At 38.0% G+C, this 27,715-nt stretch overlaps 1 protein-coding gene across 12 annotated transcripts in view; it reads right to left on the bottom strand.

The window, feature by feature from the left end:
- DGKZ (diacylglycerol kinase zeta) overlaps positions 1-27,715 on the bottom strand; it is a 156,720-nt gene that overhangs the window by 57,378 nt on the left and 71,627 nt on the right. For 2 of the 12 annotated variants that reach the window (XR_003374777.2, XM_026707638.2), the window contains exon 1: positions 11,651-11,817. The exons of 6 other annotated variants lie outside the window; for them this stretch is intronic. Coding sequence is in view for 1 of the 6 variants with exons in the window: in XM_087921438.1 (XP_087777564.1) it covers positions 22,948-23,046 (99 nt within the window). In the remaining 5 variants the exon portion in view is untranslated. Of the gene's footprint in view, positions 1-11,650; positions 11,836-22,947; positions 23,047-27,715 lie in introns of those variants that run through there. 4 more of the 12 variants (XM_087921438.1, XM_026707656.2, XM_087921437.1 and 1 more) reach the window with 4 other exon arrangements.

The raw sequence follows: 27,715 nt of genomic DNA, 5'->3' as shown, positions 1-27,715 counted from the left end.
ATATATAAACTTGGAAGTAGAAATTTCCTTGTTGATTTTGTGTAATTGTCCAACTGATTTTGTGCAACTGTCTAGCTGACTGTAAACTGTAAAAACTGATAATCAGAACTCAGTTTAAAAATAAGCAATTTTAATAGAAAAAAATGTTATCTATTTACCTTAAACAAAATTGATACCTGGAATCCCTAAAAACAAAATACATAAACTTCTGGAAATGCATAAAGTATGAGTTGGGGTTAAAGCACTAAAAAATAAAAATGAGTTTTAAAATGTCCAAAAATGATTTCAGCAATCTCACTCTTGAGAACTGTCAAAAGTTTGGCCATGTTCTGAAAGATATCAGGTATTAGACATTTTTATTAAAATTTTAAAAAAATCACATTTTTGTGGTTTCATGGAATTATGTAAAGGCAACTTAGTACCTTATATTCTGGGCAACTTAGTACCTTAGTACATTGTCTGCTCATGGTTTGGAGTGTTTGGTATACATTAAAAAAAACCCCAGTAAACGAAGAATGGGCAAAACTATGAAGTTTAATTAGCATCCCCACAGCCATGTGATCCAAATTTGGGCATTTGAAAACCAGCATGTATTTATGATGGGGTCACGTGTTCCCCATTTGTGTTTTAACAAGCAAAGTCAATGGGGGGAGGAGATTCAATTAACAATCCTGGCAACCAGGGTCATAAAATTGGGTACAATTCACTTAACAACTGCCTTGCTTATGAGTGGAAATTCTGGCTTCAACTGCAGCTGTAAGTAGAGGACTACCTATGCCAGAGAAGAAAATCGGCCATTTTTATCTTCAGTTTTAAAAGGCAAATCAGCATAATGTAGGGCTATGAAATATCTCTTTAAAAGCTTGGTCTTTCTAGTCCCCCTCTTACAATATTCTCTCTCTCTCTCTCTCTCTCTCTTACACACACACACAAATCTTCTTTGCAGACATTTTCTAGCACAGAAACATTCTTAGAGTAGTCTCTGCATTTGCAGGATATTTTGAGATTTCAGCATAGCCATTATTGCTGGAAGACTGTGAAGGTCACTCCAAAATCTTTGTAAGTTTTTCCTTTAAGTACATAGTGGGCAAGGTGTTCCTTCTTTCAATGTTTCACTCATACACACACACACACACACACACAAAATGTATCTTGTGGTAGTAGCCAAACAGTTCAATCTTTGTTCCAATTGTTCAAGTCACTTTGCCTCAAAATATTTCAGACTTACCAAAGTTCTCTTTTGCATACTTTTGGCAATGATTTTTATGAACAGACTGGAAAACAATTTTTGATAACTTTCCTCTGTAGATCACTGCTGCATAAGCAACACTGAATGGTGAATATCAGCTAAATTTTTCAGCATATTGTTTGCACTGATCTCGTCTGAAGAACCAAGCAGATTTCAGGCAGTTCTACAGATTTTTGTTGTTGTTGGTCTTCAACAGTGTCATGTAACATCAATTCCTTAACAATGTTTTTCATAGCTGGAAATTGTTAGATTTTTTTTTTAAATAAACTTCTCTGCTTTGTAATAGTGAACTATCTTAGGTCATCATTCAAATGCTTAGAGAGCATTTAGGGAAACTTTGGTTGTTGAGAGGAGACAAAACAACAATCATAAAGTGATAAATCAGAAGCAGAAAAATTTGAGTATTTGAACATCTACAACATTGTATTCTGGCTAATTATAGGGTTATCAAGTAAATAAACCTTTGGGCTCTTATTAACAGTATTTTAAAAAACATTATTGAAACAACTGGAAGGATATCCAAATTTCTACTTGCTATATTCACTATCTTCTTATGCTGAATTGGCAAACTTTTAATCGAATATATAGAAAGATGTTATGCTTAATTTTTTATAATTCAGAGGTTGCATAAGTTTGTATTGACTTAGGGATCACTGAGATAAACATTATGATCAGAACAGCCTATGCAACTCTAAACACAAATAAATACTAAATATCTGCAATACCCTTAAACATACCAGACCAACACGTCATAGAAAAGTGGGAAAAAAATTACATGAATATGTCCATAAAACAATGGGCATGACTTGAAGGATCTGCCTGCTAGTCTTAATCTGCCTGCTAGTCTTAATAGCAACATTCCAGATTGCAAGAAAAGTAAGAGATAGATAACGTTTATGCTTTATACTATATCTATACATACACACACACACACCACATTATGGATGAGCTTCTCATTTACAAACTGTATACCCATTTCTCTTATAACTTAGAATAAGTGTTATTTTAATAAAATGAAAACTAAGTTCTGGATAGCTAACTTTTTATGTAGACAAAAGCAAAGTTGGAATGTCACCTAAAAATAGTAGTTCAAAGATAAAATCGTATTCTCTATCTACTCTGGAATATTTATAATGCATACAAATCCACATTCATATGTCAATGGCAAATACTGTATATGGCCTTATTTACACAATGAATAAACAAGTGAAAGTTTTTCAGTGTGGGTAATGGAATTAATGAGTGAATGCCTTACAAAAGAAACAAACAAACCTTTCGTGTCAGTTTCCCATAAACAAGTTAGAATTCTTACCAAATTTTGCTACAACTGGTTGGCAAACAATTGTTTTTTTAAAAACAGCAAGGTTATTTATAATTAACTTTCCATATGAAAAAGAGTTCTTGTTATGATTTGCCTATCTACACAATTAATGTGACAGAATGATAACCTTCGTATATCTGAAACTGCAGTTATCATGAATATTAGTTTGCATTATGTGGCAGCTGTCATTTCATCTCGCCAAAAATAGCCTCCTCTCACATTTACCGATAATATAGCTAATCCGTAGGGCAAGTTTTTCAGCAGAGGTAAGAATATTTTATCTCATTCATTTTGGAACACCTGAACGAATCATACATAAAAAATACTTCCAGTCACAGAAGTCTCTAAAGGCTCGTTTCTGTTTACTAGTGTTGCATTTGAAACCAATGTGCCTTTTATTTGCTAATCGGATGGTGATAACTTTATTAGTTGGACATCTTCTCTTGACAGAAAGATACAGCACTGGTCAGGTCATTACAAAAAAAAAAGTCCCTTCCTTTTAGGGCTCTAACAGGAAACGTTTCTGCAACAACGGACTTCTTCAGATTCCAGTATCTGTTCCTTATTTATGAAAGGCTGAATGACGCCTGTCCCAACTGAGAAAAGTTCACTATAGTTCCGAAGCATATAAAGACCTGCAAACAAGAATGTCCCACATATAACAGTTAAACCCCTGGTCTATCCAATACTTTCCTCTATTGGATAAGCACTGGGGTCTAGTAACCCCAACTCTGGAACTGTACAGAAGTCATCCAAGCAATTTTTGCAAAGGCTGCACCCAGAGATGCCTGCTTTGGTGCCAGGGGGAATCAGGGAGAATATTGTACATACTATAGTGGCTCCTCTTTATTGTTTAATCTACAGTAAAGCACACACTTCTATTTTTAGCTTAGATTAAAAGAGGCTGAAGGAGAGTCTATTTCTTGCTCTTGCACATTTATTTCTCTGAAATGGGGCTTCATAGCACAGAGGTTTAAAGGAGGAGCCTGAAGTTTATTTTACTGTATAATATCAATTCTAATATTCCAGGATCCAGAAAGGGCTAAAAGTATAGAACTATTACTAATTGCTACTGTTGACACAAGGGTATTTACAGGCTTCCTTCACTATCACTGCCATCAGAATGTTAAAGACGCCAACTCAGAGGCTTGGGAAGCGTATTTCACCCAGGGATTTCACTCCAAATTGTACACAGTTCACACGCAGAACTTTTTTGGGTTAGTTCATGTTTTCACAGAAGTACTGACTCCCATACCCTTCTGACATCTTAATATGTCTTTTCTTATAGATGCAGCTGCTTCATCACTCCCACTTCTCCATAAATATCTTCTTTTTATTTTAACTGAGCTCATTTTAATGTTTATTGCAGCTTTTGATCTTATTCAGCCAGTAAAGTATACTATATTTAACAATGTTCCATTAATCAAAAGCACTGGGAAAACCAAAGGGCTCCCTTGCTATAACTGCTAGGTCTTTATCAAATGCAGCACAACAGATTAAATAAGCTGCTTATATGATTACGGGTATGTAATCCTGCATCATTGAGACATGGTGGCTTGGGAAGAAGTACATACACACTATTCACAGGGAATTTCCCTAACTCTTAAAATAATTTGTCACCTACTTCCTCTATTATTTGGTCTATGAGTCATAAGCCACATGCACCTACCTATACAACATAAAGACTTCTGAAACATCTTTGCATTGATAGGGGCATTTGACCATCATTCAGATTTGGAACTCTTTAAGTAACTAACCAAAAAGCCTCCACAGTTTGAGTGTGAGGACAATCAACATGCATGTAACTGCCTTAGCGGAAGTGATAAACAAACTGTGCGGTAGCAGCCACAACATTTTTAGGTGCTGCTGAACTGAAAATGCATGAACATGAAAGCCAGTGGTGAAATTCAGGTATATATGTTCACATTCAAATTTACTATCCAAGTAACCAAGAAGCAGGATGGTTCAAATGGCTGGACTGCTGAGCAGGAGGTTAGCAAACCTGCATTTAAGACCAAAGAGCTGCCATGAGAGAGGGTTGAGCTCTCGGTCCTTCATTCCAGCTCCTGCTGGGGACATGAAAGTAGCCCCCAACTGGGCGTCCTCAGGGAAATGGTCATGTCACTGACTAATCCTTTCAACACGGAAGCGTTGGTGCTTCTGACTCGGGTGCAAAAAAATTTTTTCCAAGTAACTCCCAGAAAGTGGAGCCAGAAAGTGTTTGATGATGATGATAATGTAATCCATTCAGTTGTATCCAACTCTCGGTGATTGCCAGGTCTTTTCACATCTTCTCTTCTTGGACTGCTTCTTTTGAATTTTTAGGCAGCATATACATTTAATTAATTTTAATGTGGTTTGCAGATACACGGTTAATTATTTATATATACTCTTCCTGGATGATATACTGTGTTTCTACCTTTCAGTTAAGAGAAATGGATCCCAGTAGAGCAACTATGAAAAAGCCTAAGAAAAAATTCTATACCATGGGATGGAATACCAAACAGTGCCAGTAAGCATATCCATTGGTGATTTATCGGGGGTCAGATCCACTTGGTTTTTTCTGATTAAAAAAATATATTTTAAAAGATGAGCAACTCTTATTTTACCATGCAAAGCACTGGCTACAGCATAATCTTGATTTCCAATAATGTTCCTGCAACCTAAATGTGCTCCATAAACTTTCTTAAAAAATAAAAAGAATGACAGCTATTTTCAATTGCTTTGTTTGGTAGTGTGCCCACAAAGAGAAACAGACACACACATACATAACAACACTGGCAGATCAAGCTACTCTATATAAGCCAGGAGCAAGCCTCACATTTACTCATACTGACAATGTTACCTAATTGAGTAATGAAACATCTGCACTCAGAGAGCACCCAAGTTACCACTTCTAACTATATCTCTAGCCCAGAGTTCAAAAGAGTTAGTAAAAGTAAGGTGGCAACTATAATCTAAATATTTGAATGGATGAGGGGGAAAATAGATGTATTGACAACAGGGCAAAGAATCTGTTCATCTGAAAAGTAGATATTCAGAAGATCACTTAATTATCCTTTAAAACAGAAGAAATCATCTAGTCCCAATCTCTGCAATTAAGGATTAGATTAGATGCTTCTAGAAGAGGCAAACCAATGCTACTCTTCAAGGTCTATGTTTGTTTGTTTGTTTGTTTGTTTTATTAGATTTGTATTGCCGCCTATTTGCCATGGCGACTCGGGGCGGCTTACAACATATAAAACCACAATTTAAAACAATACAGACTTACATTCAATCAGTACTGAAATTTGTTAATTTGAATGAGGCTAGAACAGGTAGCTAGACATGTTGGGCAGTATATCATGGGGTGGAAATGGTACAGCCTGGTACAGGTTGTGGTACTGTAACAAGTTGACAGAAATAACAGAAAGTTCCACAGATATACATACAGGTAGTCCTCGACTTACAACAGTTCATAAAATTACAACGGCACAGAAAAAGAAGTGACCTATGACCATTTTTCACTTAGCATGGAGCATCACCATGGTTACATGATCAAAATTCAGACACTTGACAACTGACTCATACTTACGACAGTTGCAGTGTCCGATCCCCTTTTGCAATCTTCCGGCAAGCAACGTCAATGGCAAATCCAGATTCACTTAACAACCATGTTACTAACTTAACTAATGCAATGATTCCCCTAACAACTATAGCAAGTAAACTGGGGCAAAACTCCAATGTTTCACTTAGCAATATAAATTTTGGGCTCACTCCTGGTCATCAGGTCAGCACTACCTGTAACAGAAAATCTTGAAAAGCCGGATTGTAAAACTACCTTTTAAAGGCACATAACCTGATCTGGTCTGTAAAAATGCAGACAAGCAACAGATAATTGCAAAAGCTTAAGAGCTTTCTGCAGGTATTCAACATGTATCCCATGAGGTCCATAGGAATTTTTGAGAGGCTAAGAGTATGAATATGACCACGATCACCATCAGCAGCTGGAGACAGGCTATCTATCACTAGAAGTTTCCCTCTTGAACAAGAATTCACTGAGAATTCAAGATCACTGCTAAGTTTTGAGATCACTCGCAAGTGCAGCTAAAGAGATATCCAGGATTGACCTATCCTAGGCTCCATGGAACCTTATCTATCTGTTCCCAAGGAAAGGCAAGCATATTCCTGTATTATGGGCTTCGTAAGTGTGGCTCTGGTAGCTTGCACTTGACACAATTTAAACAAACTTGGTTTTATGCCTGCCTGCTTGCCTGCCTGCATGGCTATCATCCATCCATCCATCCATCCAATCTGCTCACGTTTATGCCAGTGTTTCTCAATCTTAGCAATTTTAAGATGAATGGATCTCAACTCCCAGAATTCCCGAACAAGCAGTTCTGGGAGTTGAAATCCACACATCTTAGAGTTGCCAAAGCGGAGAAACAATGTTCTATGCATATATACTTGCTGTCAGATACTTATCTTTGCCTTCTTTTTGAAGCTTGCTAGCAACTGCCACAACCAAGGGGGAGGGGGCATTTGGGAGGGGAATAGAGCTGGAGGCGTGAAGGAATATGTGGGAATTGAGGGAGTATGGATGCCAACAGGAGCCACGGGTGCCAAACTGAGCCATCTTCTTGCCTTTAAGGACATTGATCCTAGAAAAGGAGTTTACAACTGCACCAGGGGCCGCTGGTTCCCAGAATATTGGAACGGGACATGATTGGACTGCTCTCAAAGAGGGGAGGGATTTGGACATTGGGGATTGCTTTCAATATATGATTTTTGCGCGGATTTTCCTCAGAGCTTGCCTTGCTTGTGCTGCACCCAGTTCCCCAGTAAAAATACCTTTTTCTCTGACATCCATGGAGTCAAGGGTCATTCTTTCCTAGGAGCAAAGCTGGTGCCAGTCCGACATTTGCTTAATATTTGTATGAGAACTGCTTTGGTGTACTAGTTAAGGCACCACACTAAAGACTGGAAGACTCTGAATTCTAGTCCCAGTTTAGGCATAAACCCAGCTAGATGATCTTGAACCAGTGACTCTCTCTTGGCCATGCAATGGCAAACTATTTCTGAAAAATAGCTGAGTGATTTCGGCTACTCATTAGCTCAGGCGACCTCATAGGATTGTTTTTGTGGGGAAAATAAGAAGAGGAAGATGTGTTGTATATGCTTGCTACCTTGAGTTATTTGTAAAAATAATAGAGGTGGGATAGAAACAAATAGACCTTGTGAAGAAAACAGCAGGAACTAGTCCATTAACACTGATTCAGTTTCTTTTTCTCTCTCTCCCCCTCCCCCCCCCAGGTGTTAAAGAACTATGTTCACATTAATTCACTGACCAGTCATTCATGAGTACCTTCTGCAACAACTTCAGTTCAATTCTTGGTAAGGTATATATTAAGAACTCATGGAAGGTCAGTCTTTCTAGTTTGTTGACAGCTTTACTTCTCTAGCTACAAAGCCACACATAATTTGACTGCTGGTGAAAAAACCCTGTCTGCATAATACATGCTTTTTTGCATGTTCATATACAATCTCTATGTGCTCTCTGAAGTCATCAAATAATCTTCTCACAAAGTCTTGCATACAGTTCTTAATGTAATTCTTTGCTTCTTGCTCAATAATCATAGTTTAGTCTAAATATTTTACTTCAGTCTAAATATTTTACTGACATTGATCCAGGGGTGGGATTCTACCAGTTTACACCAATTCACTAGAACCGGTTGTTAACTTTCTAAGCAGTTTGGAGAACCGGTTGTTACAAGAAATTAGTGGTCTAATCCTGTAAGAAAGATAAGAAGGAAAAATTCTGGTGTTGCTTACAGAAACTGCCTCTTGTTAACCCTTGTTACATTCTTGGCAGGACTAGACTTCCTGTCTCAGGAATGTCTCTGGAGTTTTTTCCCCCTCCTTTGCTGGTACTTTGCTTCTGTGGAGTGACTATTCAAAGTTACAATGGCACTGAAAAAAGTGACTTATGACCATTTTTCACACTTACGACTGTTGCAGCATCCACACAGCCATGAGAGGCCAGGTGAGGAGATGCGTGTCTCGTTGTGAGAGATATTGAGTTGGCCACACCCAGCCAATAACATGACCACCAAGCCATGTCCACCTAGACACATGACCACCAAGCCACAGGCACAACCTAAGCCATGCCCACAGAACTGGTTGTTAAAAATTTGAATCCCACCCCTGCATTGATCTACAATCACAGAATATTAATATACTTTGGTTCTGCCATAGCTAGAGCATTGTGGGGCTCACTGATGATCAGATTCAACTGTCAAACAAAATGGAAAGTATGGAATAACTGCCAGTTCTGCAATTTCATTCTTTACTGATATATCATGAATATTATATTAAACTAGCACAAGGTCTTAACTTTGATACATATCATTTGGCAGAAGAGAAACATTCTTCACACTCATGAACATTATATATCTCATTGGTAACTATTTACTGTTGGCAAAACATGTTTTAAATGTATCCAGTGTCATATTTTAAACAATGCTATTTATACTGTCCCTCCACCAAATAAGCCCACAGTACTTCAAGAACTGATCAATTTAACTATATTGCATGGAGTGGAAGATACGTAACTAAAAACACCAATCTCTGACATAGTGTTCAATAGCAGCATGGAACATATAGCAATAATAAAGGAAAATCCCTATGAACAGGGGAGCATATCTATAAAGACAGCCATTAGCACAACTAGGAGGTGGGCTCTGTTACATACCCAGCTCCTGGGCTTAGGCACGGACCCAGGTTTTCAAACTCTTCTGAAAAGTCAGAAGGTTGGGGATGATCTGATTTTGAGAGGAACTGTGTTCCTTTGAGGAACAGAACCAAAATTCCCTATCAGCTTTCCTACTGCCCAACAGTAACATTACCCTACCTACAGTTACCAGATCTGGGCTTCAAAAAATTTATACCATTACCACGACTAGATGGCGATACTCTTTTTGCCATTAAGTAGTCACCTAAGTTTTTGCGATCCATTATCTGGTATGCTGTTTTCCATCCTTGACTAGGACAAATATCTATGCATTTTCTGTTGCAACATCTGCTCTCAGAAGAGCATTGTGCAGCCCACATCTTAATGGAATTTTAAAAAGGCTTTAAAAAGGTGGGCAGCATAATATCCTACAGATCTTGATCATCGTGTTAATATTAAGCCAGCCTTTCATCTGATCCATAAAGCATTTTTTTCCTGAGTTATTACAAAAATGCTGCTTGTACTGTATTTTTCAGTTTGAGAGGAAGTCTATTTAACTAGATCACTAAAAATAATGAATACAATTTCATTTTATATCTAGGTGCTCTAATAATGAAACCTTAGCTTAATTATGAAATTTTGTCACTGTTAGCACTAACACTAATTATTTTGGGGCTTGAGTAAGTTGTCAGGTTCAGGTACCCATGAATCGTCAAAGGATTAAAACTGTCAGATATTCAGGTTAAATCAAATGTTGGTCTATCACGGGGACTCTTCATTTTTTCTTTAGGAAACCTTTAAATTTAAAACATGAATGGTCTTGTTGGGACAAAATACAGACCAAACACAAGTATTCTAGAGGCTGGGCACATGATTATGGTTATAGAGGCCATTTAAGCGATTCTACATGCTGAAGTGCCACACCTATGTGGTAAGCTGTAATCATCATGAAAATCACTGTAATTTTGAGTTTGCTGGGTCATGGAAAAAGGTTGCTTGATCCATGGCATGGAGAAAACTTCACGATACAAAGAATAATGACACGTAGCTTGCCAGAACCTATGATTTAAACATGTGTATCAGCTGTCCAAGACAATATCCTCCTATTATTAGCAGAAAGTATCCAGGTTTTACCACAAAGCCAACGTCGCCTTAGTGTAACTTTGGAAAGACTGGGATATTTTTCAGATACTGTATCTAAAGTGGAACTTGAAAAATTTAAGACAGTTTAAAAAGAGGAGGCAGGCTGTCTAGAAATCGTAGCAAAAATCTCAAGCAGGCACACAAAGAATTTAACCTGAAGTTTAAATATGAAACACATTTCTGTACTTCTGGTTTCTACCTTAGGAATATACACCTCATCTCACAGTAAAAATTAGATATTCTCTGCCAGAAAGATTTTACAAGTGATGTGTGGAATTTGATATGACAGAGGAAAATCTGTTTTTGAGGGTTCTTAGAATTCCCATCACAGAATCTAAAGAGCTTGCAGGAAAGAAATGCCAGTTGCAACCCTAGGTCAGCAAGTTAACAGTAGAAATTAAGAAAAAGATACAAAACAAGTTTTGCTAACATGGGTTACCAAAGCTAAATTAGACTATATCCTGAAAAACTGCTCCTGAGCCAAACAGGACATTAAAACATTCTCTTCCTTACTGATATTATCCAAAAATTTAAAACCTAATCGGGACGCATAATGAGCCATATCTGTTGTCAGCATACTAGATGTTGTCCCACAAGTAATTTTTCGGTTTGGTGAAACATGCTAAACATGCAGCAAGCATTTTAAAAAGCCAAAGTGAACTGGCTGGTGATAAACTAAGGTCTTCCAATGTGGCTATAGGTACAAACAAACCCCTTTACAGTGTATATAACTTGAAAAGCAAACACAGTAATCGGTTATTAACTTTAGTCTCTCAACATCTTAGAACATTGTAACACGCTTAACAGGTTTGATATATACAACAATAGAGACAACCAGCTGCACACCATTTCACTGTCATGCTTCATCATCACTGGAAAGCCTTTTCAGAAGGCCAGGTAAAGAACCAGACAAACAAAATACAGAATACTCTTTCCTTCCCACAAGCAACAAACAACAGATGCCTCTAACCAATGGGCACAAGCACAGTACTACTCTTTTCAGTAGTTAACACACCCTTTCCTGAAACTTGGTTAAGCCAGCATTGTTTACCGCCCAGGATAATCTTTTCCTTGCGCTCAGATCACGACTAAATTCCTTTGCCCCAGGTTCCCCTGCAGGGAAGGAAATGAAGCTACTGATACACTTCCTCACCCTGAATGGCAAACCTAGCAAATAATTTTAAGCAGGGAAGGAGTAAGAAGGAAGGACCGGCAGAGCCTTTTTGACCTGATCTGAAGCTGAAGGAGAAATCCTGCAGGTGAAGAGTGTGGGCCACTTGGAAGAGGACAGGCTGCCAGCCTGTGGAGATTCAGTCCTAGTTTGGAAAGAGAGGTCTCTGTTTATCCAGCTGCCTCCTCCCCATGCTGCAAATCATGACAGCTCTTTTTTAAAACAACTGAGAGCACTTCCTCTTACAACAGCTACTAGTGAGGGAGGCTACCGCTAGAAGGGGCGGGAATGGAAAGCCGGAGAGAGCCGTGCAGGCTTACTGATCTTGCCTAAGCTGGGGCAAACTATCTTTGCTGAATAAAGACTAAATGCAAGAGCTATGCTAATATGTGATCAGATTAGTTGTATTTTGTCTGTTCCTGCTTAATACAGAAACGTAAACACAGAGGAAGGGAAAGAGAATAATGCCACACACCCCTGGAAACATGCTGTAATAAACTTTGCAGACACTGCATGTTACAAAGGAAAAACCTTAATTCCCAGGACTACATAGCGTAAGATTTTGCTCTCATGCTTTTTCATCTTCCTGGTTTTAAAAGACTACAGTGGAAAATCAAAGGAGAGGTGCATACAAGATGCCCGGAAATGGAGAGAACTATCAAAAACTGAAAAGACAGAAATAAAAGTCCTCCTTAGCTAATTTGTCTTGTGTGAGTATCTTGCTTTTCCTCCTTGTAAATAGTGCTATGTCTTGACCTGATTTTGCTTCAGTAAAAGGTCATCCTCCTACTTCATTTCCACTCCTCTGTGAGCAATTCTTCCATTTAAACAGACCCTGCTCTCAATGACAGCAGCTACTAGCAATCGAGGTTACTGCTAGAAGGGATGGGAACTGGAAAGCTTAAAAGTGGTGCCTCTTTATCTTGAAAATGAGCAGGATAAATTATTGATAAATTATTCTATTTGGGGAAAACAAGCCCAAATAGCAACACACCCTAACGCATTATATTTTGGTTCTAAATATACTGCGCTAGTATTTTATTTTCTGTCATCGTAACAAGCGATAGAGATGAACTAAGTCTAAACCACTGCAGCAGCAACCCCTCCAACTCCAAAAGGCCATGGAAGAGCATTAGGTCTGGGGTATTTCCCCCTTTCTTCTCTCTTCTGATGTTTCAACTCATTTTGCAGGTTATTTAGGGCAGACTGGTTCATTTCTCTCAACAGTGAAAACATGGATTTCAGTGTGGGCCAAGCATATTCTAGGTGGAAAAAAGAAAATTTGTAACAGATTTCTATAGAGATAACTCATCTTATTTGACAATGGCCACGTTGTTGTTTAAGACTAACATATTATCACAAAAGATTTATTGAATTATCATCCATTTTATCATTTAAATATTTATATAGTTGGATTTTTAAATATACGAATACATACATATCTTTTAACATATCAAAGACTGTCACAAATTAATCTTATATGAGTTTTATTTAGTAAAATGGGCACAAAAGTGTTCTTAAATAAGCTTTATTTCAGCCTTTTTCCCAATCTTTTGCTTCTTTCTTCTTCATCAATATGTATATTTTATCAGTGTTCTTCTCAAAAGCTTCCCTGTTTATTAAATAAATATCAAAACTTTTGTATTCTTTGATAAGGAAAAAAAACCCCACATGGGCCTCTTCACACATGTATTACCTTTTATCTACAGTGCTGAACAATCCTGTATTTTTCAAAATCAGATGAATAATCTGTCATGAGGTATCTAAATATTAAACTGTCCTACTGATTACCCCATATAATTTTTTCAGCCTTTGAAGAGAATGGAACAATTGGAAACATTCTTCATGCTGCAAATGTTAATTGCTATCCGTGTTGCAGCACTACAGTAATATATCCTGTTAACATATGGATGAAGTACAAGAGGGATTTGCAAGAAAATGCTGAAGTGCATCTCTGCCCCCAAAGTTTCTTAGTATGTTCCCTCCTCTCCTCATACTGCTTTCAGAAAGGTATTATTTTGCATCTGCTCTTAAGTATTATGTGTAAATCTGGGGTGTCACATAGCAACATTATATCATCTTACCGTTTCGGTTCCCATTTTCAAATCCAATGCACTGAACTTACTATTGAAGACAGTGGCCGCATGCGTGTGAATGTATCTTTACGTAATGTGGGGGTGAAGCACTGGATGTTATCATAGTTATGTGGTGCTAAATTCTGAGTAACCCTGAATATATGTGCTGCGATCATGTTTGTTCCAAGAAACATTCAACTGCCCTTCTGCAGAGCAACCTAGTAAACAGAAGCTGAGTGATTGGAGACAAATTATTACTCAGATTTTAAACATTTCATATTACCAGAGACATTCATTTGGGGAAAAAAGACTGCTATAAAGTAGCAAAGGATTATTCAGTTTTGCTATTCATTTTAACAGATTGAGCATAGGATAATTTATACTAATATACCTTACTATTTAAGAAAGGAAAAAGAGGGGGCATAAATTAGCTATGTGTAAAAAGGCCATCATGTAATGTTAGCTAGGTTAGTTAGCTACCGTAGATAATAATACCTAAACCTATCACAGACTGGGCAGCATATAAGCTCTCATTCTCTTCCTGCCCTACCAAATACAAGAGGGAGAAAATGTTAGTCACTCAAGTAATTATCATGATCGTGTTCCACTAGTGAGCTTGGTGAAGAGAATCATTAATCTAAGTAGAGAGGTGGATCCACGTCTAGAGCAGTTATCACTATACAGGAATAAACAATATATGATATATGGTGCTAGTAAAAAGCCCAAAGCCATTTTCAAATCCTTAATGAAGGCTGCTAGTGGAGGATGCAAACTATCTTTCATATTCCAGCAAACACAGTTTCAGGAACAGAAAATTTTTGCTTATTAAAAAAAAAGGAAGTGTAAAAAAGATATACTCTACAGATTTTGAAATTCCTCTATTCTACATTTTAAAAATTATATACTTTTTCTTATATTTCTTTTCCACACCTTTAATTTTTCTTCCTCTTTAAAAAAAAACTTTTTCTTTTTTTCCATTATTTTGTATTTTATTAGTTTTCGAAATTTAGTAAAGTTATATTTAAAAAAGGAAGTATGCTACAACCCAGAGAAACAGCAGATGGAAATGGTCTATTAATTTATTTAAATCATTTTATTCTGCCTTTTACAGGTCAGTTCACAATGGGTCTTAAAAACAATAAACAATTCTCAGACTTTGAAAACAGTAAAAGTTGCTGATAACATCAACAGAGCTATCCTTGGCAAAATTAAACAAAAAAGCATGCACTCAAAATAAGAATTAAAATCTCTTGTACGTAAACATATTGTCAGCTAGTATCATTTGTTAGATGGCATTTGTAGAGTTTTTCAAATGGCAATACTACAGTAACAATGTCCTTTCCTTTTAGCCAATCCATCTCACCTTAGACAGACTTCAAGAAAAAAAAGGACTTCTAAATGTAATACAGCAGGTGAATATGGGGAAAGATTTAATTAAGATAGCAAATCTAAAATGATCCACATGAATCAATTTAGTGAAAAGAAAATACATCAAGTGAAATGTTAGTTGGATATAGGGCCTTCCTTGATGTTCTTAAAAAATTGGACTAGTGTAATTATGTCACTCCCAATTCAGACAAAGCCATTTCTCAGATTCTGTTTTCAAATTCTGAGATAAAGAAATAAAATAGAAGACATTGGAATTCTGAGCAGACTTCTTATTGTCACAGGGACAGTTGTCTTGTGAGAAAAAAAAATGCAGCCAGAAATGCTTGCAGCAGACTCTTATCCTGGGGCATCGGTGACAATAAAGCTTCCCTATGTATCCTACTTCAATCACAATTGAAATAACAGGAATAAAGATATATTAAAAATGGGGAGTTATTTTTATTTTCTTTCTGTCTCCTTTTCCATCTGTAGCATGTCTTTTCAGCCTGGAAGCCTGAGAACAGGAAGTGCCTGCCTTTTATTATTAGATAACCTGCTATGGAATGTTTTAAAAGACATTTAAATATATCAAACAAATATATTTTCTTAAATTTTTCTAAGGCGATTCTGTAACTCACGCTACTTTTGCTTAAGGTCTTGATGAACACAGGAGGAAAAAAAAAGAATCAGATAGGCAAAAGAAAATTACTATATCTCAACTCATCTTTCTTCATCTCAGTGTCCACATGATCTGCTGGCTCTGCCAGTTGGGAATTATGGGAACTGCAGCTCAAAACATCTGGAGAATTCTACAGCAAGCCCTAACAACTCACAAAGCTATAAAATGGTTTCCATGCAGATTTCCCTGAGCATCTGGGAAGAAGAAAAGGTTTGTGGAACTGGAGAGCAACGTGGCATGAGCAAGCTTTCACTTGACCTTTTCAGAGCCTCCACCCTCTTTTCCCCAAATGAAAGATGATTATGCTGGGTAAACAGATCTGTGGTTGACTCATCAACATGCATATTTCAGAAAGAGTAAAATAAAAGAACAGGATTTTTTTTAAAGGTCTAATAAGATTCAAAAAGTCATACTAGAATTATTATTTTTTCAATAGAGAAGAGAATGTGCATCTCAGCCATCAAATTTTTAATCCATAAAACAGTAATTGAATTCATGATATCATGGCCAGCTTGACATCACTCGTGTCGGGGGGTACATGTGGCCTGAGCGCTCTGCCAGCAAAAACGGGCTCCCGAGCTCCATTTTTGGCTGCGACGGCCTCCTGCAAGCCTGCTAGTGAAAACAGTGCTCAGGAGGACCACACACAGCCTTCCCAAGCTCCATTTTTGGTAGCAGAGGCACCTCGGGCCAGTCCTTTGCTGTTTCCAGGTTGGCCCCACGAGCCAGATCTAAGTACCCCATGGACCGGATTTGGCCTGCAGGCTTTGAGTTTGACACCTCTGCTCTATACTGTAGTCTATCAAATGTGCACTAACATTATTCTAAAAAGCAATCTACATATCTTAATATACTTTATTGCTAAAAACTGCAAATCATTATCTGAACCTTCAGTGAGTTGTAATCTTTTTGCTGGTGGTAGTCTTGTATAAAATAAAAACCCACAATACTTGCAAACAGCAATAAAGCAAAGTGCAATAAAATAAGATAGGCCTTTACATGAATGTCCTAAAACAATGGAATATGCAACTTTTTCACTAACAAGAGGTGTACTTGGCCTTTAAGCAGTGTGCTTAAAGGAGCACACTCCAAGACTTGGAGGAATTAAGACAAGAACTATAATTTAATTTGATTTCATTATAATTAAATAGTTAGTGGAATTGCCCTCATATGTGTCATTTAATCATTTTCTTATGTCATATTACAAATTACTGTAATGAGTTTAAGAGTCCTTGGGTTTTTTTTTCCGAGACTTCTCTGGGCTCCAAGTGACTCTGAGGTCTTAAGTTATGCACCTTAAAGAAGGAACAGATAGATTACCACAAAATTAATTCATGAGTTTATAATTAACATTTTTGAGAAATAATTATGTTTAAATCCTTGTTAACAAACAGAAGCAAGAAATCAATATATATATAATGCATACAGAAAAGGATTGAATTTTTTCTTTATAAGTTTATCAATTTATTAACTAACATTTTTTTTGTCGACATTTTTATTAGATGTTTTATTCAATTAGTCCCAGATTTTAAGTTAATTCATATGTAATTCATACATAAAGATGACATCTGCAGTAATTATTGACAATTACATTTATTTGTAAATTGATCTGACTAGGATCATATGGACTTTTGTTTGCACAATAGTTGAATTATAATAACAATAATTATATTCCAGCAGTAAAGTAATTCAGTATTTCTTGATTTCCCATGTATACACTAGACTTCAAGAATCTATTAAGGTCTTCCAAATATGCTATTATTAATATTCAATCTACCACAAATTAAGGAAGCACAGTTCATTCATACATATATTAATGTACTTCTAATTTAGCCCTGTAATAAATACTCCCACTATTAGAGAAGGACAAAACAGAAAAAAATGGCAAAGGTTGATGTATGAAATCACTTTCCTTTCAGAAAGAATTGTATTTGTTATATTTTTATCCCATCTTTCTCCAAAAAGCTCACGGTGACATACATAATACCTCCTCCTCAATTTCTTTCCACTAAAACAAAAGTTTCTCCCCAGGATTTACTTCCCAGGATTACTATTGTCCATGCAATGAAAGGAAAGGAAGGAGAAAAAGGTAGGAAGAGTAACAGTTCCACAAAATAAGAACCCCCAGATTACAGCTTTTGTGAAAAGAAAACAGTAAATTGGAGACCTTTTTACTTGATACTCATAGAGTGTATTCATTCAGCTCCAAGAAGTATAGCAGCATAGCTCCAAACCTGGGAGATTATAAACTTGATATTAAAACAAGTGATTGTTTTTTTCTTAACTGAACACTTTTCCTTAAAAATCCATTAATTCTTCAATTGCTCCTTAACCTTATTTAGTCTGGAGGTAAATTTAAAGTTAGTCCTTTTCCTTAAAAAAAACATTCATAGGTTGGATAGAGACTGAAACTACATTTTCATCTCTTACAGCCCAAATCAGTTGTGCATGTTGGAGAAAAAATCCACAGGACTGAATAAATGATTCCATAAATAAATGCAAATCAGAAACAACTTCCCAGATATCAAGGTCGAGATGTCATTCTCAAAAAATGCATGGGTCCCACTCAGGACAACCAGATAGATAGAATACAGTAACTACACTCTTTTAGACAAAGGTAAAACTGTCATATATTCATTTGCATCTGATCTCCTACAGTCAAAGGGGCTGCAGTTGTTTTTGCCACAGTCCACACACAAGTCCACACGAAATTTCATGAAAAAACTGGCCTTATTTTAGAACACAAGTAAGTGCAAGACAATAGCTTTAAACAAGGTTGGCTCAAAGGAATTGTACTTTTTATATAATATAGCTTTTTAAAAAGATTTAATATGCACATTCAACAAATAAATTTTAATTATATGTAGCAGATGGAGAGGATTGTTCTGTGCTATTTTTATTAGCATACAGGATATGGCATAGCCAGCCACAGACTCTCTCTTTTTAATCCAGTTTTTAAAAGCTGCCCTACGAAATGAATTTATTCTGAACATTTGGGATTTGTTCAAAGACACATTTAAGTATTCAAGTTACACTGTGCAACATATTATCTGTTCTATTGAAAATTTTCTGTTTTGAAAATCATTATAAGTGATAATGCAAATAAGCAAACTAAAATCTAAGACACCAGTTCCATGCATGCTGATTTGAGAGTTAAGACTGGTTCTTATTCCATTTTTTATTTCTCTGAACATTATTAAAATTAGACTTTAATACATCCAAGTCAAGTGATGATGCTCAGTGTACAAATATAAAGAAACCTGGTTGTTACTAACTCCTTTAAATGTTCCATTCATAAACAGATCTGTTCTTTCCTTTGGTTCTAACGAGCAGCAAGAAAAAAAAAAGAGTTCCAAACAGTTAACCTAAGTATAGATCAAATATAATACATTTAAATTATTTAATCACTTCTTAAATTAAAGACTCCCAGCCTGATTAACAACCAAATAAACATTAAGAGTATTTGAACAAGTTTTTTTATAATATAAATACTTGGAAAATTTGCAGTGGTTAAATATTTTAAACACCTCAAGAATCATCTTTTGTGGGGGTAGGGAGGAAATAGGGCCCCATATATACATTCTCTAAAAATCAAGTAAGTTTCTTGCTTTAGAATTACTGTTGTTATTCATGTGCAACTTTAATCAACAGATGAAGACTCATTCAACTAATCAGTTTAATCATTTATTTAAAAAATGTATGAAGTGGTAATTCTAGGCTTGCAAATTCATTTGGTTTTTATAAAACCCAGCCTATTACATACATTTCTGAATAGAAAATAAAACAGTTTTTGCTCACTCTTGCTCAAATGATCCTTCTAGATGTATTGGACGACAACGTATTGCTTTCAGCTATCTTGAGAAAGTCCATTCCACCTTAGCAACCCATAAATATATATTTAAGACAAGTGAGAAATTTTTCCTTCTAAGACAAGCCTGGCTTGGCTCAACAGCACAACTGGATCATGTACTGTTCTCTGAACTATTAAGCTAGAACCGTGATGGCGAACCTACGGCACGCATGCCACAGGTGGCACGCAGAGCCATTTGTGCCGGCATGCGAGCTGCAGGCAAACTTACCTCACTGGGCATGAGTGTGCCTCACAGCTAATTTTCGGCCGGTTTGAGGCCTTTTTCGACTTCCCAAAGGCTTGAGGAAGGTTTCTGAAGGCTTTACAGGCCGAAAACATGCCCATTTCGTCATTTCCTGTTTTTCCGTAAATACTGGAAGTGATGAAATGGGGCTAGTTTTTGGCCTGCAAAGCCTGCAGAAACCTTCCTCAAGCCTTTAGGAGGGCTGAAAAAGCCTCAAACCGGCTGAAAATCAGCGGTGAGGCACAGTGCAGGTAAGGAGGAGGTGGGGGTGGGTGGATGCGGATTATGTACACATGCATAGGGAGCGTGGGGGGCATGCATTGCCTTCTGGGTGCTGCCACACGAGTGCGAGCGTGCAAGCACATGCACAATTTTTGGCACAGGAGCCCAAAAAGGTTAGCCACCACTGAGCTAGAACAATGCTTTTCATTCTTACACATCAAAGGCAGCCTTTGTGATCCTCTATAGACGCTCATTTTCTGTCTAGGATGCTGTTGCCAGTACTGCAATGAAGAGGAACTGAGCAAAGTAACAGGACCAAATCACACATATTTGCACTTTGTTAAAAAAGAAAAGAAAATCCTACCGAGCAAGAATTCTCTGAGGGATGATGAAGTATACTCCAGCAACAGAAGGACGGTATAGACCAGGGGTGTCAAAGTTGTGATGACACATTGTCATCACATGAGATATCGCAACTTTCTCCCCCTTCGCTAAATCAGGGGTGGGCATGGCCAGCGTGTGATGCATCTGACCCGCGGGCTGCAAGTTTGTCACCCCTGGTGTAGACTCTCTCCCACTGCTTGAAAAGAATTTTCCCCTTCCCCAAACCAAACTTGGAATATAATGTCTTTCTAGGCTTCAGCAAAATCCTGACTGTAGCAAACAGCTGCCACTAGTGCAGGTGCTACAGGGTTAACTGTATTGACCCTAATAACAGGGAGCTCCCAGGAGGGAAGCACGCAAGTTCTCATTAATGGCTTCCCTTTTTAAATAAACTTCCCCTGAGAGCAAGCAAGGCTGAGTGTCACGATGGGGACTAATGAATAAATGCTACAGAAGGTGCTATGCTCTACAAAGGAATTCAACAGTATCCTCCTCCTCTCTTCCCAGGAAGGCATCTGCAGGGATTTTCCCCATAGGAATCATTCTGACAATGACCTGACTCTATTCAATGAAGAAGGAACAAAGAAAGGTGTGATTAGCTATGAATACTTGCTTGGAAACAATGATTAATGAAGTGAAATTATGTAATGTAATGCGTATGAACTCCCTCTCTCTCCTATCTCATAGCCAAACTGGTGAGGTAAAAATAATACTTACTATTACAATATATTGTTGAAGACAACAACAAACAACGTTTTTGATGTTAAAATAAAACCTAACCTCTCCAAAAAGTCCATATGGGTAGCTGAAAAGGATCATTCTCCCTCTAGTGTTTAAAATTCAGCATTACACCTCCCAACACTATTTCTCAAGGCCCAAATAACAATTGATAACTCTTTTAAATCTTTCACAACCTGATATCCTCCAGATATATTGGGGCTGCAAATCTCAACATCTCATTTAGAGCTCTGTAGTATTGATTTTATTTTCTGTTCTACACGCTGATGAAATTGCAACTCAAGCTTTCCTATGACTTTCCCCCAGCAGCTATGTAACACAATAAACTTATATAGAATTCTTTATTGGCCAAGTGTGATTGGACACACAAGGAATTTGTCTTGGTACATGTGTTCTCAGGTAGAGAGAAAAAGGTAGGGCAGGGCATGAAACTACAACAAGCAGCATCATATAATCCAAAGATCATTAAAACGGGGCTTTTGAGTTGCTACTGTCAGAAAGCACAGAATTATGTTGTCAGAGAAAAAGTGATCTAGAGGGATTTATGATTGACAGCATTTAAAAAAAATATCCAATGAGATGCAGAAGAAATAATACTCCCCTGTGCCCATTTCCTGGCATAAACATAGAGCTGTTTCATCCTGAATCTTGTCTGGAAAGCAGATTGGAACAGATCTAAAGCACTGGTTTCCTTCGAGGTTGCCAGCAGCTGAGATACTAATTCTTTTTCCATCATCATGCTCAAGAAATGAATGTTTGATATTGGCAGTAGATATCTTCACCATAGATATCTTTTTTCCCCAGTAAAGATTTTACCACTGGATTTTAAAACAGCTTTATGAGCCAAGGACCAAATATGGTAAACCCCAGATAGGGAGGACTCTCCTACCCAAAGCTACTTTGTCTTATCTAGATGGAGAACAACAGGTTCAGTTGAAGCCTGTTGTTCTCTGTCTAGACTCCCGGAGTCACCCTGTGGCACTCCTTGGATGCCATTCCACTGACAGTCCAAGGCAACAGAAGGTTGAGATGGAGGGAATGAAGCAATCTGGTCAATACGTTTCTTTGACTAAGTGACATCCTGAATCTTGATCACTCTGGTTCAAGTCAAACCGTAGCCATTTTCCTGGATCCTTAGCAGAGCAGGATGAAAAATCTGATCACCACAACATACTGCACCTACTCTGTCCTCCTCTATGTTACTCCAAGAAACATCAACTTGGATTTAGGAAAAAAGTTCCAAATAATAACACTCAGTGTATTTCAGTAAAGCCAATATAAAACTTAATGACTATTAATGAACATAATGAGGGACTCCTTGGTGCTCCCTGAGCTTGGTTGTTTTCTTGCAAATGTTTCATTACCCATACTAGGTAACATCAAGCTCAGAGATCACCAAGGACCCCTCATTTCAACCCTGAGCTACAAATATTCTCCTTTATTGATTAATGAACTCAATGAACAATATCTATTTTAAAATTAACCAAATGAATTAAGCATCTTCCAATAAATTATCATTAACAATCAATTAATAATGAATGCAAATGTAATTCCACATTTAAAAAATGGATGAGAACGCATACATAAGCACACAGACTTCAAAATCTGCATGTTTAACTCTGGCACTGAAAACTGTTCTCTGACCCAAAAGCCAGCAAGACATGCAGAATCCATAAAGCGTCCTTGGATCCAAGCCCCCAATTAGTGCAGGTTCTAGAGCTTTGTTCAGCAGTAGTTGGAACTACAGATAGCAGCAATACAAAGCTTGGGCAAGCTAGTAAAAATACCACATACTTATATATTGCTGGCCTGTGCTTTATCCTGTGGACTCCCCAATGACCAAGTTGGCTGCCCTGAGGACAAGACAGGATATCCCTGTGAGACAGGTGGAGTCTGGGAATACAAAGAGATAAATCAGCATAGCCAAGTCATGTCCCTCATTATGACACACTGTCTTCTTTCTTTGAGCACATGCATGTATACATACACACACACAAAATACACAAGGAGTACAAATCAGCAGACGATTCTCTTTTTCTGTTCTGGATAAAGACTAGTTGTTCCCATCTCCAAATACTCCCAAATAAGCACTCCTAGAGGTGACCAACTCCAGAAGCAATAGGGCTACACCTTCAATTGCTATTTTTCTGAAGTGTCAAAAGAGGCCATCTGCTAACATAACATATGGTCTTTTAATTTTGTCGCACTGTGAGTTCGGGATGAGAAAGGGAGCAGGAAGGCCCATCTGGTGCATTATCCTGGGATGTCAGAGGCCATCTGGTACATCATCTTGTGAGGCTAGGCCAGGGGGGTGATGAGTGAGGAGCCACATGTGCCTGGGGGCTGCCAACTTGTTATTTTACCAAATAAAACCTCATTTCAAATTAGTTTGGATATTCAAAGGATAACAACCTTCAAGGGGACTAAAGGCAAAGAAGAACAGATTGATTAAGGAAAACAAAAGGAAAAGGTGGTCCATAGCTAGCTCTGTCTCCCCCACTGTTGACTTCAGTCCCATACACCAATGTTCCCCAACCTTTATGGCTTGTCAGCTTGGCTGTGGGGGGAGGGAGAGGGGAACCCAGCTGCGTAAGCAATGCGCTGCTGCCCATGTGTGTGCAGTTCCACTCATGTGAGTGGCAGGCCAGTATACATTCATGTGTGCACCAACCCGATGCTCATGGGAGTGGAGCTGTGTGCACATGTGCGTGCCGATCAGCTGCTTGCATGGAGCCGTTTCAAATAGGCCACAGTCCAGTAATGGGCCACAGCCCAGGAGTTGAACAGCCCTGCCCTACACAGCCTCCAATTGATTATTTCCACAGATAAATAGATAGATAGATATTCTTCCTCCCTAGATTATCTAGTCAATGCTTTGCTTTACGGTGGCCAACCATGATACTTTTGAACACAGAACACTCATAATCTTATCCTGTTTGAATTTTAAAGTATATAACCTAATGGTAACTGGTGGAAGTAGTTTTCCTATGCACTCTTAAGAAATGCTGCCTTTTATCTTTATCAGTGTTTTGTTTTGCTTTGTTTTTGTTTTTTGCTACATGACTATACAGGCAAGACTCTGATGGAAGTATTCATAGCAAAACACTAATAAATATCCAGAACTACTATGCAATTCAATGGGATTGGTTTCAAAGTTTTATATAGTTGGATTGCAAACTGCTCATCACAAGTCTGGGATTGAAGAAAACTTTAGACTAATTTCTCATACATTTCTGAACATTTTATTCCCAATGATGTACTGAAATTTGTATTTTCAAAAACTGGACTTACTGAGTTCTTACTGAGAAATCATATCTTCTCCCGCTACACAAAGAATATTTTCTTCTAATCTAAGTTGTTGTCTGATGAACTCTGTGCCTCATATTTAAAGACTATATTTCTGCTCCAATATCTCTTGCCATGACACAATAACTTGAACAATTAATCCACTGTGATAGACTAATATCCTAATTTAGCTGCTGAAACAGCCCACAAAGAACTGTAATGTTTTCCCTTGGAGGAAGGAATTCCAGTTACTTTCTTATAAATCCAAACACAACAGAATGCAGTAGCAGTTAATAAAGTCAATTAGGAAGACATGCAAAATGCTTTTCTCGCCACCAGGTGGAGGCACTGCCCCGCTGTATTGATCTTACTGAAAAAGTACCATTTACCAGAGGCTCTGTGGACACATTTGAAACCTCTTTTAACCTGGGCATGTGACCCAGATAGAAAAGAGCCCACAGAGGAAATCAGGTGGCCACTCTAACAGGAGATAAACAACACCCCCTTACACCAGCTCCAACGTCTGCTGCTTATCATCCGTGGCATCGATATTGATTTGTAATTTAAATACCCTGGGACAAGCTCTCAGGCCTCCTACTATATGAAGTGACCCTGAAGCATTGCCTAACCACAGCTTGTACAAACAAAACCAAACTAGTGAGACAGCTTTTGGTCAACAAAAAAAGTTTCATCTCCAACATATATAGAATTCTAGTTAGGACAACAGATTTTAATCCCAATGTTGCACTAAAACTTCAATTTGACTGAACTATTTTAGCCAAATCAGATGAAGACTAATAAGTTAATAGAAGTCTCTATGCCATAACTACCTTTACTTCCTCATCTATTTACCCATGTAGAGAGTAAGAAAAGTGTCAGTGACAAAAATTTGCAAGAATCGTAGATCTTAAAGCTGAACTTTTTTTTATTAGGTATAGTACCAGAAAATTTTTATAAACAAAATGTATATTTAACATTGTATGTACTAATAGCAGTGAGGATTGTATTTGTGCAGCATTGGAAAAACGAAGAAATACCACTAGATGTAGAGATAATTAAGAAGAGATTGGACTGTGCAGAAATGGACAGACTTACATTGAAGATTAAATAGAAAGAAAATACAAAATACTATCAAACATGTAATTTATTTTATCAATGGCTGGAAAAAAGGGATAAAGATTAGGAATACAATTTGTATTGTTTAGCAAACAAAATAACCCAGACAAGACAATGTTTATTAAGCACTAACTAAATGTAATAGTGGAAAATTAATAAAACTTTATTTTTAAAAATTTGCAAGTATCATTACCACGACGAAGAGAGCTAAAACATTTTTTCAACCCTCCCTGATTCACTGGAATATGAGAAAAAAGGGATGTAAATGTGCAATCTGACTTTTCAAAATTCTGTTATAACCAAACTCAATAAAGTGTAGTTGTTCTGTTCCTATGGAGTTGATTTTTCTGGTCTAATCTATCTAGAGGGGAGCTGACAGTTCATGAGTTCTTAAGAGTAATTTTAACCTAGAGATTAAAAGGCAACCTTTGCAAATTAAGAACGGGACTTATAGATAAGAGAAGGAAATGTAGCATTCTGTAAAATGTTGTGTTCTCCCATGAGCTGTTCAGAGTATCCAGAAGTGGGAGGTGCTTCAGTCTCTTCTGGAAAGGCTGGGCTTAAAACTCCGGGACACTCCTCCTCCTCCACGGGACACCTCCCCAGCGTCCCCCAGTTTTAGCTCAGCCTTCGTGGTAAGAGGTTGTGCACTCCCTGACTGGAACGGTTTTCTGATTCAGCTAGTCAAAATTCAGGTTTGCTCTTGGGTTAATTTGGCTTGCAAATTTTCCCCCCTATTAATCTGGCGATTTCAAGGCTTATGGCTCTATTAGGTTATCCCCCGATCAGTTGAGAGCAGCTCTTTGTGACTGGCAAAGCCTGCCACTTCGCAGGCAGTCTGAGATGGCCGCTTCAGGCAATTAGCTTATCTAATTCCCCAATCGTCTTATTTTTGCGATCTTGCTGGAACGCTCACAGCCGCGGCTCACTTCTCCTTACAGGATCATTTGTCTGACATTTTGGAGAGTCAGCAGCAGCGGCTCCTTAAACTGCTCAGGCATTTAACATCGGAGTTTCTGCCTTCCCGCCTTTTTAAACGGCTGGCTTCAAGTTCACGCCTAAATATTACAGGCGCCATTCCCCACTGGTTTCCCTTCTTGGGGACCGGGGCAAGTACTTTCCCACTCCACTTTCCTGGGATTATTTCTCTCTTAGCCTGCTGGCGTTGGATAAGCAGGCTAGTCCTTAAACGGGGTTTTTTTTTTCCCCCTCTCACAATTGCTTTTGGATCGTTACATTGGAGCGAAGCCTCAAGTGCCATTTCAAACAGCGGGACGTTTTTGACAGGAAAGGATCCATCCAGGGCCTGTATAGCTGGTTTCCCTTGTTGGGGACCAGGGATCCTGAATATTACTTGCTTGGAGCACTTGGGGGGTTTCCCTTGTGGGGACCCTTAGATACTGTTTCCCATATATACGGGCTTACATATAGATATAGGCATATGTATATATATATATGTGTGTGTTTGTATATAAAGATATATATATATATAGACTCCTGGAGAAGTGCCCTACTTTCAACCACAGGGGTAGGCACCACCCCTAAGTACAAATAATAGTAATAATAATAATAATAATAATAATAATAATAATAATTTTTAAAAAATTAAATTAAAGTTAGAGACACGAGATTCAGTCCTCCACAATGGAAGGTGACAACGTCTTCCTCTCCAAGACAAATAAGTCCCGAGATAAGTCAGTGGGCCCCAAAAAAGGCCTCTAAGGCAGCGGATAAGGATGCCCATAGATGGCACCAAGCCTTGGAAAGGCAGTGGTAGAAACAGGCCAGAGAGGCGGACAAGATGGCTATGACACAACAATCGGATCAGGGCCCAAGTACATTGTTGGGGCCCTTGGACTTATCCACCCAGCCCAGACAGGCTATTTCTGGACAGCCTCCCATAGGCATATCTCCTCCAATAAGCACTGCCTGGTGAATCCCAGAAGCAACCTTCACCCCTACGGCCGCCGGTTTAAGACAGGAGGAGCGATTACCTGAGACTATTCCTCTCCAAATGAGGCAATGGATGGAGATGGCCATACAAAAGGGCATTGCGGCTGGAGTTCAGCAATCCATCCGGACCAGACACTTTTTGGCTACTTCAGAAGCGGGATCCCTGTCTGCTCGATCCTTTGCACATATGGGACATCATCAAACTCAG

This window comes from Pseudonaja textilis, chromosome 1 (assembly GCF_049901715.1).
Source record: "Pseudonaja textilis isolate UNSWEBS1 chromosome 1, rPseTex1.2, whole genome shotgun sequence".
Lineage (NCBI taxonomy): Eukaryota > Metazoa > Chordata > Lepidosauria > Squamata > Elapidae > Pseudonaja > Pseudonaja textilis.
The sequence above is the reverse complement of the archived record's forward strand: the minus strand, read 5'-3'. Positions and strand labels throughout refer to the sequence as shown.